This window comes from Bombina bombina, chromosome 1 (genome assembly GCF_027579735.1).
Source record: "Bombina bombina isolate aBomBom1 chromosome 1, aBomBom1.pri, whole genome shotgun sequence".
Classification (NCBI taxonomy): Eukaryota; Metazoa; Chordata; class Amphibia; order Anura; family Bombinatoridae; genus Bombina; species Bombina bombina.
Genome location: NC_069499.1, coordinates 1,411,454,120 through 1,411,471,594, shown reverse-complemented (window position 1 = coordinate 1,411,471,594; position 17,475 = coordinate 1,411,454,120). Strand labels below are relative to the sequence as shown.

The 17,475-nt window shown below is 39.5% G+C and overlaps 1 protein-coding gene across 2 annotated transcripts; it reads right to left on the bottom strand.

Moving 5' to 3' along the window:
• Positions 1-5,475: 5,475 nt before the first annotated feature.
• On the bottom strand, positions 5,476-17,137 carry LOC128652325 (aldehyde dehydrogenase family 3 member A2). 2 transcript variants are annotated; one of them, XM_053705266.1, is made up of 2 exons: positions 17,099-17,137; positions 5,476-8,008 (listed from the first exon to the last, which is right to left on the bottom strand). In XM_053705266.1, exon 2 carries the CDS (start codon positions 7,977-7,979, stop codon positions 6,513-6,515), a length of 1,467 nt encoding a protein of 488 aa, XP_053561241.1. In that variant the 5' UTR covers positions 7,980-8,008; positions 17,099-17,137; the 3' UTR covers positions 5,476-6,512. The 2 variants fall into 2 exon arrangements, with proteins under 2 accessions (XP_053561241.1, XP_053561238.1); XM_053705263.1 differs by having other exon boundaries at positions 17,008-17,120.
• Between the last annotated feature and the right edge of the window lie 338 nt (positions 17,138-17,475).

Genomic DNA, 17,475 nt, shown 5'->3' with positions numbered 1-17,475 from the left:
AGCCTGGGCGAAGAGAGAAAGTCTGCCCCCTACTAGATCCGTTACCGGATCAGGGGATGCTCTTTCATGCTGTCTTAGAGGCAGCAGCAGGCTTCTTGGCCTGCTTACCTTTGTTCCAAGCCTGGTTAGGTCTCCAGACCGGCTTGGACTGGGCAAAATTTCCCTCTTGTTTTGTATTAGAGGAAGTTGATGCTGCGCTCGTCTTAAAGTTTCGAAAGGCACGAAAATTAGTTTGTTTGGTCCTTAATTTGTTAGACCTATCCTGAGGAAGGGCATGACCTTTTCCTCCAGTAATATCAGAAATGATCTCCTTCAGTCCAGGCCCGAATAGGGTCTGCCCATTGAAGGGAATGTTGAGAAGCTTAGACTTTGAAGTAACGTCAGCTGACCAGGATTTAAGCCACAGCGCCCTACTTGCCCGAATAGCAAAACCTGAGTTCTTAGCCGTTAGTTTTGTTAAATGAACAACGGCGTCAGAAGCAAATGAATTGGCTAGCTTAAGCCCTTTAAGCTTGTCAAGTATATCATCTAATGGGGTTTCTATCTGTAGGGCCTCTTCCAGAGACTCAAACCAGAAGGCCGCAGCAGCAGTGACCAGGGCAATGCATGCAAGAGGTTGGAGAATAAAACCCTGTTGAATAAACATTTTCTTAAGGTAACCCTCTAACTTTTTATCCATTGGATCTAGGAAAGCACAACTGACCTCGACGGGGATAGTTGTACGCTTAGCTAGGGTAGAAACTGCTCCCTCCACCTTAGGGACTGTTTGCCATAAGTCCTGTGTAGCGGCATCTATTGGAAACATTTTCTTAAAAACAGGAGGGGGAGAGAACGGTACACATGGTCTATCCCATTCCTTAGTAATAATTTCTGAAAACCTCTTAGGTACTGGAAAAACATCAGTGTAACCAGGCACTGCATAGTATTTATCCAATCTACACAATTTCTCTGGCACTATAATGGTGTCACAGTCATCCAGAGTAGCTAAAACCTCCCTGAGCAACACGCGGAGGTGTTCAAGCTTAAATTTAAATGTTGACATATCAGAAACAGGTTGAAGCATCTTCCCTGAGTCAGAAAAATCACCCACAGATAGAAGCTCTCCTGCCTCAGCTTCTGCATATTGTGAGGGGATATCAGACATAGCTACTAAAGCGTCAGATTGCTCTGTATTTCTTCTAGCCCCAGAGCTGTCTCGCTTTCATTGTAACCCTGGTAGTTTGAACAATACCGCTGTAAGGTTATGATCCATAACTGCCGCCATGTCTTGTAAAGTAAATGCCATGGGCGCGCTAGATGTACTTGGTGCCTCTTGAGTGGGCGTCCCTTGAGCGGGAGTCAAAGGTTCTGACACGTGGGGCGAGTTAGTCGGCATTACTTCCCCCTTGTCAGTTTCCTCTGGTGATAAATCTTTTAAAGCCAGAATATGATCTTTATAACAAAGTAAAATCAGTACATTTGGTACACATTCTAAGAGGGGGTTCCACAATGGCTTCTAAACATAATGAACAAGGAGTTTCCTCTATGTCAGACATGTTTAAACAGACTAGCAATGAGACAAGCAAGCTTGGAAAACACTTTAATAAATGTAAACAAGCAAAAAATAAAAACGGTACTGTGCCTTTAAGAGAAACAAAAAATGTCAGAAATTGAAAAACAGTGATAAAAAGCAGTAAATCTTACAAAATTTTTACAGTGTGTATAATAGGCTAACAGAGCATTGCACCCACTTGCAAATGGATGATTAACCCCTTAGTTTCAAAACCGGATCAAAAAAACGATATAAACGTTTTTCAGTCACAACTCTGCTGTGGCCCTACCTGCCCATACAACGACTTTGGAAGGCACAAAAACCCTTTAGAGAGGTCCTAAGTGTTCACGGGACTCCTTCAGGGAAACTGGATGTCTCAAGCTGCAAAATCTAATGCACATTTAGGCGCGAAAATAGGCCCCTCCCAACCTGTATTCACAGTGAGAGGGCCTAACAAAACTATCCCTAGGCAAAATCTAGCCAGCCATGTGGAAAAAACTGGGCCCCAATAAAGTTTTATCACCAATATGTAGAAAAAACATTTAAACACTTCCAGCAAACGTTATCTTATTTTTCAGTAATGTGAGAAAGTAATAAGAATATTACCCTTTACAGCAAGCATGATACTAGTCGTTATTAAATCACTGTAATCAGGCTTACCTTAAATAAATCCGGTATTAACAGCATCTTCTAGCATATTCATTTCTCTAGAAAAATTTAAACTGCACATACCTCATAGCAGGAGACCCTGCACACCATTCCCCCAGCTGAAGTTGCCTATCTCTTCAGTTATGTGTGAGAACAGCAATGGATCTTAGTTACAACCTGCTAAGATCATCAAAGACCACAGGCAGACTCTTCTTCAACTTTCTGCCTGAGGCTAAAATAGTACAACTCCGGTACCATTTGAAAATAACAAACTTTTGATTGAAGATAAACTAAATAAATACACCACATCTCTCTAGCTACTTCCTTTCTTGTCGAGAGCTGCAAGAGAATGACTGGGATGTGGTAGTTAGATGAGGAGCTATATAGACAGCTCTGCTGTGGGTGATCCTCTTGCAGCTTCCTGTTGGGAAGGAGAATATCCCACAAGTAATGGATGATCCGTGGACTGGATACACCTTACAAGAGAAACACCCATGCTAAATAGTTTCTAAATTTTGTCCTGAGTTTAGAAATACCCAATGTTTACATGTTCTTTGCTTTTTTTGCAAATTATAGGGCCATAAATACAAGTAGCACATTGCTATTTTCAAAATTAGCGCTAGTTACATTAGAACACTAATATCTTTCAGAAATCCCTGAATATCCATTGACATGTATATATATTTTTTTAGAAGACATCCCAAAGTATTGATCTAGGCCCATTTTGGTATATTTCATGCCACCATTTCACCACCAAATGCGATCAAATAAAAAAAAAAATGTTCACTTTCTCAAATTTTTTCACAAACTTTAGGTTTCTCACTGAAATTATTTACAAACAACTTATGCAATTATGGAATAAATGCTTCTCTTGGATCCCCTTTGTTCATAAATAGCAGACATATATGGCTTTGCTTTTTGGTAATTAGAAGGCTGCTAAATGCCACTGCGCACCACACGTGTATTATGCCCAGCAGTGAAGGGGTTAATTAGGGAGCATGTAGGGAGCTTTTAGGGTTAATTTTAGCTTTAGTGTAGTGTAGTAGAGAACCCCAAGTATTGATCTAGGCCCAGTTTGGTATATTTCGTGCCACCATTTCACTGCCAAATGCGATCAAATTAAAAAAAAAAAAAAAACTTTAATTTTTTCACAATTTTAGGTTTCTCACTGAAATTATTTACAAACAGCTTGTGCAATTATGGCACAAATGGTTGTAAATGCTTCTCTGGGATCCCCTTTGTTCAGAAATAGCAGACATATATGACTTTGGCGTTGCTTTTTGGTAATTAGAAGGCCGCTAAATGCTGCTGCGCATCACACATGTATTATGGCTAGCAGTGAAGGGGTTAATTAGGTAGTTTGTAGGGTTAATTTTAGCGTTAGAGTAGAGATTAGCCTCCCACCTGACACATCACACCCCCCGATCCCTCCCAAACAGCTTCCTTCCCTCCCCCACCCCACAATTGTCCCCGCCATCTTACGTACTGGCAGAAAGTCTGCCAGTACTAAAATAAAAGGTATCGTTTTGTTTTTGGCATATTTACATATGCTGCTTTGTAGAATCCCCCCATAGCCCCCAACCTCCCTGATCCCCCCCGAAACAGCTCTCTAACCCTCCCCCTTATTGGGGGCCATCTTGGGTACTGGCAGCTGTTTTTGCAGAAAAAAAAAATAATGGTTTTATTTTTTTTCTCCCATTTTTTTTTCTGTAGTGTAGCTTCCCTCCCTCCACAGAGCACCCAACATTCGCTGATGACCCTTTTTTTTTACATTTTTACTTATATTATTTTCTGTAGTGTAGCGGTTCCCACCCGCTCCCTCCCGGTGCACGCCTCCCCGTGCGGGCCCCTGGGCATCCCCGCCCACGATCCCGCCCCCCCTCCACATCATCTGGGCCATCGATGGCCGCCACCCACCTCCCTTACACGCTCCCACCCACCAACGATGAAAGCCATAGATGTCCGGTGCAGAGAGGGCCACAGAGTGGCCCTCTCTGCATCGGATGGCTACTAAGGGTTATTGCAGGATGCCTCGATATCGAGGCATCACTGCAATAACCGGAAAGCAGCTGGAAGCGAGCAGGATCGCTTCCAGCTGCTTTCCAGACCGAGAACGTGCAGGGTACGTCCTTGATCGTTAAGGGTATTTTTTTTTAGAGGACGTACCCTGCATGTCCTCGGTCGTTAAGGGGATATATCCACACAAATGAGTCGCGTAAAGGATTTTAACCGTTTTATAATATTAGTTACTTATTAGAAAATAAAAATTATGCCATGTTTGCCATCTGATTATTGCAATGTAACATGATTTTTTTTTATAAAATGTAAGTTTTAGGTTTTTGGAAAGTGTATTTTATTTAAAATAAGAATAATGCTAGATATCTTTATTTTGCAAATAGTAATCAGTTGTAGAATAAGAAGCTGACTGAATAAGAATCCAACTTCAGCCTTGTACATTTTGCAGCTTTCTTGTTCTTGTTCACTCACAGTGGTTACCTTATAAATGACAGTCACAGTTATCTTGTAAGTGAGGGGTTAATAACTTCGGCGATATCAGGAGCAGCAGATTAGGGGTAATAGATTTATTTAGGCGGCTGCGATATTGGGAGCGGCAAATTAGGGTCAGCAATGACTAATTCGGCTTCCTCCAATCACAGCATGGCCTCAGGCAATGACTACCCTGGGGGGAAAGCCATGATTGGAGAAAGCCGGATTAGTCATTGCTGACGTGTGAAGAGAGGATTTCCAGGAGGGGGAAGATGTTCTGGCTGTGAAAAGAAAAAAAGGTAAGTTTTTAATCAAAACGGCTGCTTTGTAAACTTTGATGAATGAAAGTGCCCCTGTTTTTAATAGTATTTTTAAAAAATGCGATTTCATTCATCAAAGTTTACCTTCACTTTAAACATTATTTTCTTTATCCCCATAGACATCAATGGCTGCGTTACGGAGATTTTCTTTCAGAGATCGCAGCTTTTCTGACCCATTCTCCCTATTGATGTCTATAGGGAAAGCGTGCACAAGCACGTTAAAACAGCACTTATTTTGTGTGTGGTATGGAGCTTAAAAACCCCATATCACACGCACAAGCCGGCTGTTTCAAAACTTGTAATGGCAGCGCTATAGAGGATTAAATGACGCAACTTTTCTTGTGTTCGTTAATTTACCTATAGCACTCAAAACACGTAATCTAGCCGAGATTTTTTTTCCAGTCAAAGCTGTATTTATTATTTACAAATTTCACAAAACAAATAATGATTTTTATCAATCACTTATTTGCAATAAAAGTGCTGAGAAGACATTTTTTATCTGCTTTATTCTGAATAATAAGCAATAGCTGATCATATTTACCTAAACAGTCTGAATCTAAAAACAGAAACAGGCAGTTCTAAAAACATTTCTGGATGTGTTACACAATCCAGGTTTATACAGAATTTACATACAAAAATTAATGGAAAAATGATTATAAAGTAATCACTGTTTTAGCATATTCAAAACAGTTTTTGTTAAATATGCAGATCATACCCCATCTCCCAAACTAGTACATTGAACAAAATACTTTGATACAGATGTTTCTTTTAAATTAACCCATCAAAAAAAAAAAACACATCAGTTTTGAAATGCATTTATTGACACTGTATACAAATATAGGGCAAAATTATTACTGGAGGTAACCAGTCAAAAGTCTAAACTATTTTGCCCAGTTTTATAGAAGGACAATGTGTCTCACTTCTTGCTCATATTCTGGAATGTATTTTTTTGTTAAAGGGACACTGAACCCAATTTTTTTCTTTCATGATTCAGATAGAGCATGCAATTTAAAGCAACTTTCTAATTTACTACTATTATCAATTTTTCTTCGTTCTCTTGCTATCCTTATTTGAAAAAGAAGGCATCTAAGCTAAGGATCCAGCAAAGGTTTGTTTCATAACCATGGACAGCACTTGTTTATTGGTGCTGTCCAATCAGCAAGGAGAACCTAAGTTGTTCACCAAAAATGGTCCGGCATCTAAACTTACATTTTTGCTTTTCAAATAAACATACCAAGAGAATGAAGAAAATTTGATAATAGGAGTAAATTAGAAAGTTGCATGCTCTATCTGAATTACGAAAGAAAAAAAATTGGGTTCAGTGTCCCTTTAATCTTCTGCTAAAAATCAGTCAAAATGTATAGGTTTTACATCTCCACAATCATTAAATCACAGATCCTTGTAAATGTTATTCTAAAAGGAGCAGATACTAATTATCGTTACCTGGTTAATATTTTATGAAAAATTACGTTATTTGTTAAAGTTAGCAAATAGCAGAGAAGCTTTGTATGTTATTTCCTCAGCTTTCAGTAGAAAACCAACTTCACAGCGACAGCTGCAGCAATGGCAAATAAGGGCAGAAGAAATACACACAGCTTCTTCTTGCTTAGATGATTCTTCAGCAGAAATTTGGTCCACTCCACCTTTTTTATTGTGTATGGAGGATAGCGAAGCTTGTTCACGCCTTCCATGGCAAGAGACTTAATGAGGCACGAACGCTTATGAGAGAAAGTATCAAAGGTGTGTTTGCCATGGTATGCACCCATGCCACTGTGGCCCACACCTCCAAAGGGCAGATCTGTGACTGTATAATGCATAATAACATCATTGGCTGTGACACCCCCACTGGATGTCTCGGAAATCATCTTTTTGATCACCTGATTGTCATTTGAGAACACATAGAGAGCAAGAGGCTTCTCTCTCTTATTTATGAACTGAATAGCTTCATCCACATTTCCAACTGAAATAATTGGAAGCAGAGGTCCAAAAATCTCTTCCTGCATGATCTTGGAGTCAGGTTTAACATCAGTTAGGATTGTGGGTGCTATATAACGAGCCGCCTCATCGTGATCTCCTCCATGTGCTATCTTCTGTCCATCCAAAAGACCTATTAGACGCTTAAAGTGTCGGGTGCTTATAATCCTTTCATAGTCTTTAGACTGCATGACATCTTCACCAAAAAATTCCTTTAAAGTCTCTTTAATCTGTTCCACTAGTTTAGGCTGGATGGATTTGTCACACAAAATATAATCAGGAGCAATACATGTCTGACCACAATTGAGAAACTTTCCCCATGTTATACGTCTACTGGCAACGTTGATATCACAGTTTTTATCAATGTAGCATGGACTCTTTCCACCAAGCTCAAGGGTGACAGGCGTCAGAAACTTAGAAGCAGCTGTCATTACTATTTTGCCAACACTGGTGCTACCAGTATAGAAGATATGGTCAAATCTTTGCTCCAGAAGTTTAGTAGTCTCTGGTATGCCACCATTTACCACAGGGTACAACTGCTTGTCAATATATTGAGGCAGAAGTTCTCCCAGAAGTTTGGCAGTATTTTCACTGACTTCTGAAGGTTTCACTATTACAGCATTACCTGCTGCAATGGCACCCACAAGAGGTTGCAGGAGAAGCACTACAGGGTAGTTCCAAGCCCCGATGACCAACACAACTCCAAGAGGCTCATATTTTATGTACACTTCATCTCTCAAGGTCATTAGATTCTTTTTCACATGCTGAGGTGCAATCCATTCAGCAAGATTCCCCACAGCATCATCAATCTCCCCCAACACTCCCATAATCTCATAGCTGTAAGCGCTGCAAAAATTCTTGTTCAAGTCAGCCTTTAATGCTTGAATTATGTCAGTTTCCTTTTCAATAAACATTCTCTTCAAAGACTTCAGCTGCTGGATCCTAAAATCCAAAGATCGAGTCTTTCCAGTGGCAAATGCCTGCCTTGCATGGTCTACAATGTACTGCATCTCAGCCATCTGTAAATTTCTAGGTTGCCTGGGAAGAACTGGTGAGACAAGAGTTAAACAAGTGATGAGAAGCTTAAGCAAGCACGCACATAAAAATACAAGATTAAACAACGCCTTTTTTCCTGTCATGTGACACTGGGATGGCCTTGCACTGCAATCTCTAAAACCAGCAGTAAAAAAACAACACTATTTAAAACAAACACTCAGCAGAAAATAATCATTTAAACTCTCCTTTTAATACACACCTAGCAAACATTTTAAGTAATGTGTGCATTTCTTCACTAATAATGCAAACAGTTTTTGTATCTGTAAGACAAAGTAAATATCCAGAAAGTATATAAATGCTATGTCTGAGTTCTTTGCTGTTTACAAAGCCTAAAAAAGAAATTAAAGGCAGCACTGGGGAGGCACTTCTGAAAGTAAAAAAAACAGAATTTATTTGAATATATTAACAAAGCCTACCCTCTGGGATAATTTAACACCCTTGAGCTAAAGTTCTTTTTAGCGGTTTGCACTAATTGTATATAAACACCTACAACACTTTTTGTGTAAACATAAGCCAAATGCAATCTTTTTTTCAGCAGACTGAAGGCTTTTAGTGAATAGGTTTATTTTTCAGAATGTCACAAAATACCATCTACATTTACCCAGATCTATTTTTTGGATACCTGCAATTTAATATATACAGAGAAACAAGCACCAGCAACACAGCAATTTGTTACATAGGAACCAAGGCATCAACCACACAACAATTTGTGACTAACAGTTGCCTGCTAAGCATTATTACTATGACAATCACTTAAAGGGACATGAACCCCAGATTTTTTTCTTTGATTCAGATAGAGCATACAATTTTAAACAACATTCCAATTTACTTATCTTATCAAATATGCTCATCCTCTTGGTATAATTTACTGAAAATACAGCAATGCACTACTTTGAGCTAGCTGATCAGATCTAGCTATCCAATGACAAGAGACAATTGTGTGCAAGCACCAATCACCAGCTAGCTCCCATTAGTCGGGAAAAACAGGGATTGAGTCCTTATGGAGGTGCGCACATGTGACAAACAGAGCACAAAAAAAGGGAAACAGTCTCGGGGGAGGCAGGGTAATTCCCCACCACAGGTAACCCGATCTGACGGCAGCACTCCCGGGGAGAGGATGATGGCAGATATCTGTAGGAGCAGAAGAAAAAGAGAGGCGCCTTATGGGACAGTATCGTGGTGTCGCTAAGGTGCAGGAAAGAACGGAGAGCACACACAGATGGCAAGGTACTCACAAGTGAGATGGCATATGCGTATGCCAAACTAGACCAGACGGAACCTTAGTCGTCCGCCAGACGGTCCATTGGGAAGATGGCTCTAGCACTCCAACGGTCCAATCCGCAACGGCGGAAATACACAAACGTCAGAGACCCACAGCGTCCAGCAGCAGCTGCACAGGAAGTAAATGGGAGGGGTGTTCCCCTCCCATTTACTTCCTGTGCAGCTGCTGCTGGACGCTGTGGGTCTCTGACGTTTGTGTATTTCCGCCGTTGCGGATTGGACCGTTGGAGTGCTAGAGCCATCTTCCCAATGGACCGTCTGGCGGACGACTAAGGTTCCGTCTGGTCTAGTTTGGCATACGCATATGCCATCTCACTTGTGATTACCTTGCCATCTGTGTGTGCTGTCCGTTCTTTCCTGCACCTTAGCGACACCACGATACTGTCCCATAAGGCGCCTCTCTTTTTCTTCTGCTCCTACAGATATCTGCCAGCTCCCATTAGTGCAGGATACAAACATTCTTTTTTTTAACAAAGGATACAAAGATAACCAATTAAATTTGGAAATAGGGGTACATTTAAAAGGGTCTAAAAATAATGCTCTGCAGGAATCAGTCAAGTTTAATTTTGACTAGACTATCCCTTTAAGGACATGAAAACCTTTGTATGAATGGTGGGATTCTTATCTTTTAAATGTGGGTGGGGATTTTATCATATAGCTCTATGGCGAGGGGTGGAAAGTGCTTATAGGCATTTCCTTTTGTTATGGCAATAATCTGGCACTAAAGACAGGTACACTCTGACAGAAAGGCTACCCATTAAAGTAATCTAGTAGAATGCCATTCCAAAGACATTCACTGCACCCTCCACCTAGATGGGCATAAGTCCCCTCGATTAAACAATGATATTCCCATCTTTCATAAGAGGGATACTATGTTTGCTGTATATAGTGTCAGTAAATCGGGACTCCTTTGGAGCCACTAACCCCACATACAATAAGCACATTAATTATAAGCTAATGATTGCTTATATACCAATTAGACCAGGTTTTGAATTATGTAGCTTTGAATTTTTGGTGCAACTTTTTTATAGTAGGCGTTTTTTTATTATTATTTTTGCTACGATGGGTTTGGACAGGGGTTGAAGTATGCTTGCTTGAAAACTTCAAAGGGACACGAGTGAAACACATTGAAATTGTCATATAAAATGTTTAATTATGCCCACTAAAAACAATATCCTTTCATTATTTTGTCTGCTATAATTTAAAAAGGACATTCTACTCCAGAATTTTTATTGTTTAAAAATCCCTTTATTACATATTCCCCAGTTTTGCATAACCAACATGGTTATATTAAAGAGATAGTAAAGTCAAAATTAAAGGGACACTGAACCCAAATTTTTTCTTTCGTGATTCAGATAGAGCATGCAACTCCTATTTACTCCTATTATCAATTTTTATTCGTTCACTTGCTATCTTTGGTGGAAAAAGAAGGCATCTAAGCTCTTTTTTTCCTTCAGAACTCTGTACAGCACTTTTTTATTGGTGGATGAATTTTTCCACCAATCAGCAAGAATAACCCAGGTTATCACCAAAAATGGTCCGGCATCTAAACTTACATTCTTGCATTTCAAATAAAGATACCAAGAGAAGGAAGAAAATTTGATAATAGGAGTAAATTAGAAAGTTGCTTAAAATTGCATTCTCTATCTGAATCACGAAAGAAAAAATTTGGGTTCAGTGTCCCTTTAAACTTTCATGATTCCGTTAGGGCATGTAATTTTAAACAACTTTCTAATTTACTTTTATCATCAAATGTACTTTGTTCTCTTGTTATTCTTAGTTGAAAACTAAACCTGGGTAGGCTCATATGCTAAGTTCGAAGCCCTTGAAGCTGAATGCATTTGACCGTTCTTCATAGCTAGAGGGCGTTAGTTCACGTGTTTCATATAAATAACATTCGCCTAGATTTAGAGTTCTGTGTTAGCCATCAAAAGCAGCGTTAAGGGGTCCTAACGCTGCTTTTTACCGCCCGCTGGTATTTAGAGTCAGTCAGGAAAGGGTCTAACGCTCACTTCCAAGCCGCGACTTTTCCATACCGCAGATCCCCTTACGCCAATTGCGTATCCTATCTTTTCAATGGGATCTTCCTAACGCCGGTATTTAGAGTCTTGGCTGAAGTGAGAGGTAGACCCTCTACCGACAAGACTCCAGCCGCAGAAAAAAGTCAGTAGTTAAGAGCTTTCTGGGCAAATGCCGGTTTATAAAGCTCTTAACAACTGTGCTCTAAAGTACACTAACACCCATAAACTACCTATGTACCCCTAAACCGAGGCCCCCCCACATCGCCGCCACTCTAATAAAAAATTTTAACCCCTAATCTGCCGACCGCACACCGCCGCCACCTACATTATCCCTATGTACCCCTAATCTGCTGCCCCCAACATCGCCAACACCGACATAATATTTATTACCCCTAATCTGCCCCCCCAACGTCGCCGCTACCTTACCTACACTTATTAACCCCTAATCTGCCGACCGGACCTCGCCACCACTCTAATAAATGTATTAACCCCTAAACCGCCTCACAACCCTATAATAAATAGTATTAATCCCTAATCTGCCCTCCCTAACATCGGCGACACCTAACTTCAAGTATTAACCCCTAATCTGCCGACCGGACCTCGTCGCTACTCTAATAAATGTATTAACCCCTAAAGCTAAGTCTAACCCTAACACCCCCCTAAGTTAAATATAATTTTAATCTAAAAATAAAATAAATCCTAACCTAAGTTACAATTAAACCTAACACTACACTATCAATAAATAAATTAAATCAATTAACAAGTACCTACAATTAAATAAACTAAATTACAAAACTCTAAGCCCCCTAATAAAATAACAAAGCCCCCAAAATAAAAAAAATCCCTACCCTAATCTAAATTAAAATAGTTAACAGCTCTATTACCTTACCAGCCCTTAAAAGGGCCTTTTGCGGGGCATGCCCCAAAGAAATCAGCTCTTTTGCCTGTAAAAAAAAAAAACACAATACCACCCCCCAACATTACAACCCACCACCCACATACCCCTACTCTAACCAAATAATCTAAACTAAATTACACAAAAAAAAAAAACACTAAATTACAAAAAATAAAAATAAAAAAAAAAAGATTACAAGATTTTTAAGCTAATTACACCTATTCTAAGCCCCCTAATAAAATAATAAAGCCCCCCAAAATAAAAAAAATTCCCTGCCCTATTCTAAATTAAAAAAAGTTAGCTCTTTTACCTTACCAGCCCTTAAATGGGCCTTTTGCGGGGCATGCCCCAAAGAAAACTGCTCTTTTGTCTGAAAAAAAAAAAAAAAAACACAATACCACCCCCCAACCTTTCAACCCACCACCCACATACCCCTACTCTAACCCAAACCCCCCTTAAATAAACCTAACACTATCCCCCCCCTGAAGATCTCCCTACCTTGAGTCGTCTTCACTCAGCCGGGCAGCGATGGACCAAAAGAAGACATCCGGAGCGGCAGAAGCCTTCATCCTATCCGGGCAGAAGAGGACATCCGGACCGGCAAACATCTTCATCCATCCGACGAGGAGCAGCTCCGTCTTCAAGACCTCTGGAGCGGAACATCCTCTTCCCACGAAGACTACCGACGAATGAAGGTTCCTTTAAGTGACGTCATCCAAGATGGCGTCCCTCGAATTCCTATTGGCTGATAGGATTCTATCAGCCAATCGGAATTAAGGTAGGAAAAATCTGATTGGATCAGCCAATCAGATTCAAGTTCAATCCGATTGGCTGATCCAATCAGATTGAGCTCGCATTCTATTGATTTCATGTTTGTCCTGCAAATTCAGGACATAGTTTCGTTAACTGCATGACTTCTGGGGGACGAAGGCTTTTAAAGGAGAATTTGTATGACAGCGTATTACTCATGCTGATGCAGTGTAATTAAAGTGTCAGTTGGGCAATAAATATATAGTTTATATGTCTGGTAACTATCTATAATTATTTTCAATATTTACTTCGCAGGTCAATGAATCTCTCCAGTTTAAAATACTGTACAATTTATACTATTGTTATTATAAATGCTAAATTAAATATTTTGATCACTTTTTAGCATAACCGTTATTAGCTGTTATAATCACAGATGATTACACATATCCATAAGCATATTCACCCAAGTAAACTGACAGGCATTGCACAATAACATTAACAGTGTGCTCTGTCTGTTTTTAAAGGAAACGAGATAGTGTTGGGAGGAGACTTTGTATCTGTGTGCCAATTGGTGAAGTCATGCACCAAATCATAAACTACAAGTGTTACAAAAAAGAAACTATGCTTTTTGACGTGGCTCTGCTGGTTATATTTTACTCTCTTCCTTGCATTTGTTTGCTCCGGGGATTGCACACTGCGACTGGTCTCAAGTGCTAAGATTGATGGCTACATTAATATTTTATATCCACACCAGTGTAGCGTTCAAATCTGTGACCGTTGGTCGCATGCGCCCATTGTGCTTACAAAATCAGATGACAGACAGCTGTTCCGTCTGATTTTGCACCCAGTCACGTGTGCTCAGGAATGTAGTGACGTCACGGTCGCACATTCTGAGGAGTCACAGATTTCGACAAGACACCGGTGTTCTAAAATAAGTTGTCACCTATTCTGCCTTAAACAGCTGTTTGTAGGAGGTTGGGCCTCTAGCGCATGAGCAGTGAGCGCCACAAACATCCAGCAGCTGATTTCACATCACTGGAAGTGACGTAGGTTGCGCATTCCTATGGTAGACAACTGTCAGTATGGACTACTTATAAATAATGGGCATATGTAAATATGGCAGAAGTCTCAGTACAAGCTGCAGTTCCCTATAGGCTCTGGTGTCATGTCACTGTCATCAGTAGTAAGTGTGATGATGTCAGTATGGACTACTTATAAATAATGGGCATATGTAAATATGGCAGAAGTCTCAGTACAAGCTGCAGTTCCCTATAGGCTCTGGTGTCATGTCACTGTTATCAGTAGTAAGTGTGATGATGTCAGTATGGACTACTTATAAATAATGGGCATATGTAAATATGGCAGTACAAGGTCAGTGGCAGAAGTCTCAGTACAAGCTGTAGTTCCATATAGGCTCTGGTGTTATCCGTATGGCTTTCCTGGCATATCTTTATTACACTGCAGGCTATGTGGATGTTGGGGGCTTTTTCTATTTACTATTGCTGATAATCTGGTAAAGTGCTGTGTTTTTATTGATTTTATTATTGAGTTTATTAGTATGTATGATATAACACCTAAAGCCAATAGTTTATTGTTTTGCAGGTAGTTGTCATGGTTAGGTGGTTTGTCTGCAATTTTCCTCAGTTGCGAGTTCCAACTCCACAACTCCCTCAGCCGCCACCGGTGTTCTAAAATAGGTTGTCACCTATTCTGCCTTAAACAGCTGTTTGTAGGAGGTTGGACCTCTAGCGCATGAGCAGAGAGCGCCACAACCCTCCAGCAGCTGACTACACGTCACCGGAAGTGACGCTGTAGTCAAATTCCTATGGTAAACATCTTAATTTAAAACACCGGACCATTTTGGTTGAGAACCTGGGTTATGCTTGTTTATTGGTGGGTAAATGTAATCTTCTAATAAGCAAGCGCTATGGTGCTGAACCTAAAATGGGCTGGCTGCTAAGATTTACATTCCTGCTTTTAAAATAAAGATAGCAAGAGAACAAAGAAAAATTGATAATAGGACTAAATTAGAAAGTTGCTTAAAATGTCATGCTCTATCTGAATCATAAAAGAAAAAAATTGGGTACAGTGTCCCTTTAAGACACTTTTAAATTCACTTCTATTTTCAAATGTGCTTCATTCTCTTGGTATCTCTTGTTGAAAAAGAATATGCATGTATCATACACTAGTGGGAGTTAGCTGCTGATTGGTGCCTGCACACATTTGTCTCTCGTGATTGGCTAACTAGATGTGTTCAGCTAGCTGCCAGTATTACATTCCTTCTCCTTCAGCAAGGATATCAAGATAATGAAGCAAATTTGATTAGTAAATAAGTAAATTGGAAAGTTGTTTACAAGATTGTATGTTCTATCCAAATCATGAAAGAACATTTTTGGGTTTCCTGTCCCTTTAAAGTAAAAGTTAAATTTTTACAAATGCTAGGATTTACTATTGAAACAGATAAAGGGCACTTTAATTCATTAAGTATAAGATACTTCATGTAGAAAGCTCCTTTATTTGATTCAAACGTTCGCCGTTCTTAGCTGCTACAGCAGCACACGGCTAAAATATTTTTTGGCTAAGAGGTGACGTTTTCACCTCTTAGCCTATAGCAGTGCGGTAAATCCGGCTCCCATGGGCGCCAAGCCAGATTTACCGCACGGCTATTGGCTAAGAGGTTAAAACTTCACTTCTTAGCCAAAAATTTTTTTAGCCATGGGCTGCCGAAGCAGCTAAAAACAGTGATCGATTGAATCAAATAAAGGAGCTTTCTACATGAAGTATATTATACTTCATGAATGAAAGTGCCCTTTATTTGTTTCAATAGTAAATCCTAGCGTTCATAAAACGCTAGGATTTACTTTCACTTTAAGTCGATATTGAAAGAAACAAGAAAAGCGTTTTGTATACTGAAATATACAATCTGTTGTGTTGATGACAGCTATCATAGACTAAATGGAGAACAGGGACAGGCCTTAAAGGGACAGTCAAGTCAAAATTAAACTTTCCTGATAGATAATATTGTGCTCACCTCCGTGGACTTATTTATAAGTCAGAACTGATTGGCTAATATGAAAGTCTGTCAAAAGAACTGAAATAAGGGGGCAGTCTACAGAGGCTTAGATACAAGGTAATCACAAAAGTAAAAAGTGAATTAATATAACCGTGTTGGTTATGCAAAACTGGGGAATGGGTAATAAAGGGATTATCTAACTTTTTAAACAATAAATTGTTCAAGTATGTAGAGAGCATAGGAAGTCCATTTTTCAAAACCATAAATAACATTCTACACATCTAAAAATCATGTAAATTTTACAAAAAAAGAGACCAATGCACATCTGTAGTGTGCACTTTACTATTTATTAAAATATATATAGTGTCCAGCAGGGAATCAGACACATTATATATATATATATATATATATATACATACACATACATACACACACACAGTATATATACACACACACAGTATATATATATATATATATAATGTTTTATTTTTTTTAAAAAGCGCAGTCTCTAGATTTGACAAAAATGAAGGGATTAGGATGTTTAATCCTTCTGTGCAGTTCCAGAAGTGTCCCACGGGTGTGAGTTTCTCTAAATTCAGCCAATCAGAGTGCTCACATCCTCACTGAACACAGTTACAAGACCAGGACAGGAAACTCTCACACTTATTACTGCACACGTTTTTCAATAATAATTACACAGAACATCATTCAGATGTTTTAATGCACAAATTAATATAACCTTCCCACATATAGCTTTTGGCCATTTCAAACGATTGCAAGCTTTGCATTAACCGTTACAGAATTCCACATTAAACTGGCACGTAATCTAGTTACAGCTAAATCGCGTAAACATTTAAGTTTCAAGCTGAATAACTGCAATATGTGTCTGTGCGCATGACAAATATATAAAAGGAATGCATGTTTATATATATATATATATATATATATATATATATATAAAACACATTACAGAAAATAAATACAAATATATAAATACATTAAATCAAAATATTGGGTTATAGAAGCCTCACCAGTGAGTCAATTCCCCGCGTTTATCGAGTTGCAGTCTCCCCTTGAAATGCCTAAGAACAGAACACACTACACGTCACTAGGGACACCTACCTTATACCCGAATCAATTAATCTCCGACGTCCGACTCCGAACCCTCTTGAAGAACAGCCACGCCCCCATGCTGCCTCTAGTAACGCCCCTCGTGTAGCCAGCCACTCCCCTATCAGGTAAGGCTTCAGTGCTACCCCACCCGAACGATACCACCACGCCCATCGCATGTGCTATTTTACAAAATCACGTTTTAGTTTTCTTCCGCCTCCCTTTGCAATTGCATTGTCGTTGCGTTGGTTCTATAGGAATAAGCGCTTAAAAGCCGAGGTTAGTGGCGCAGAACGCTTTGAAGAAGCTAGTCGGCCCCCTTTACGCTCTCGATGGTGCATATAAAATGTTATTCGCAGTTTTATTTAGGTTTTATAGATTCCATGTAT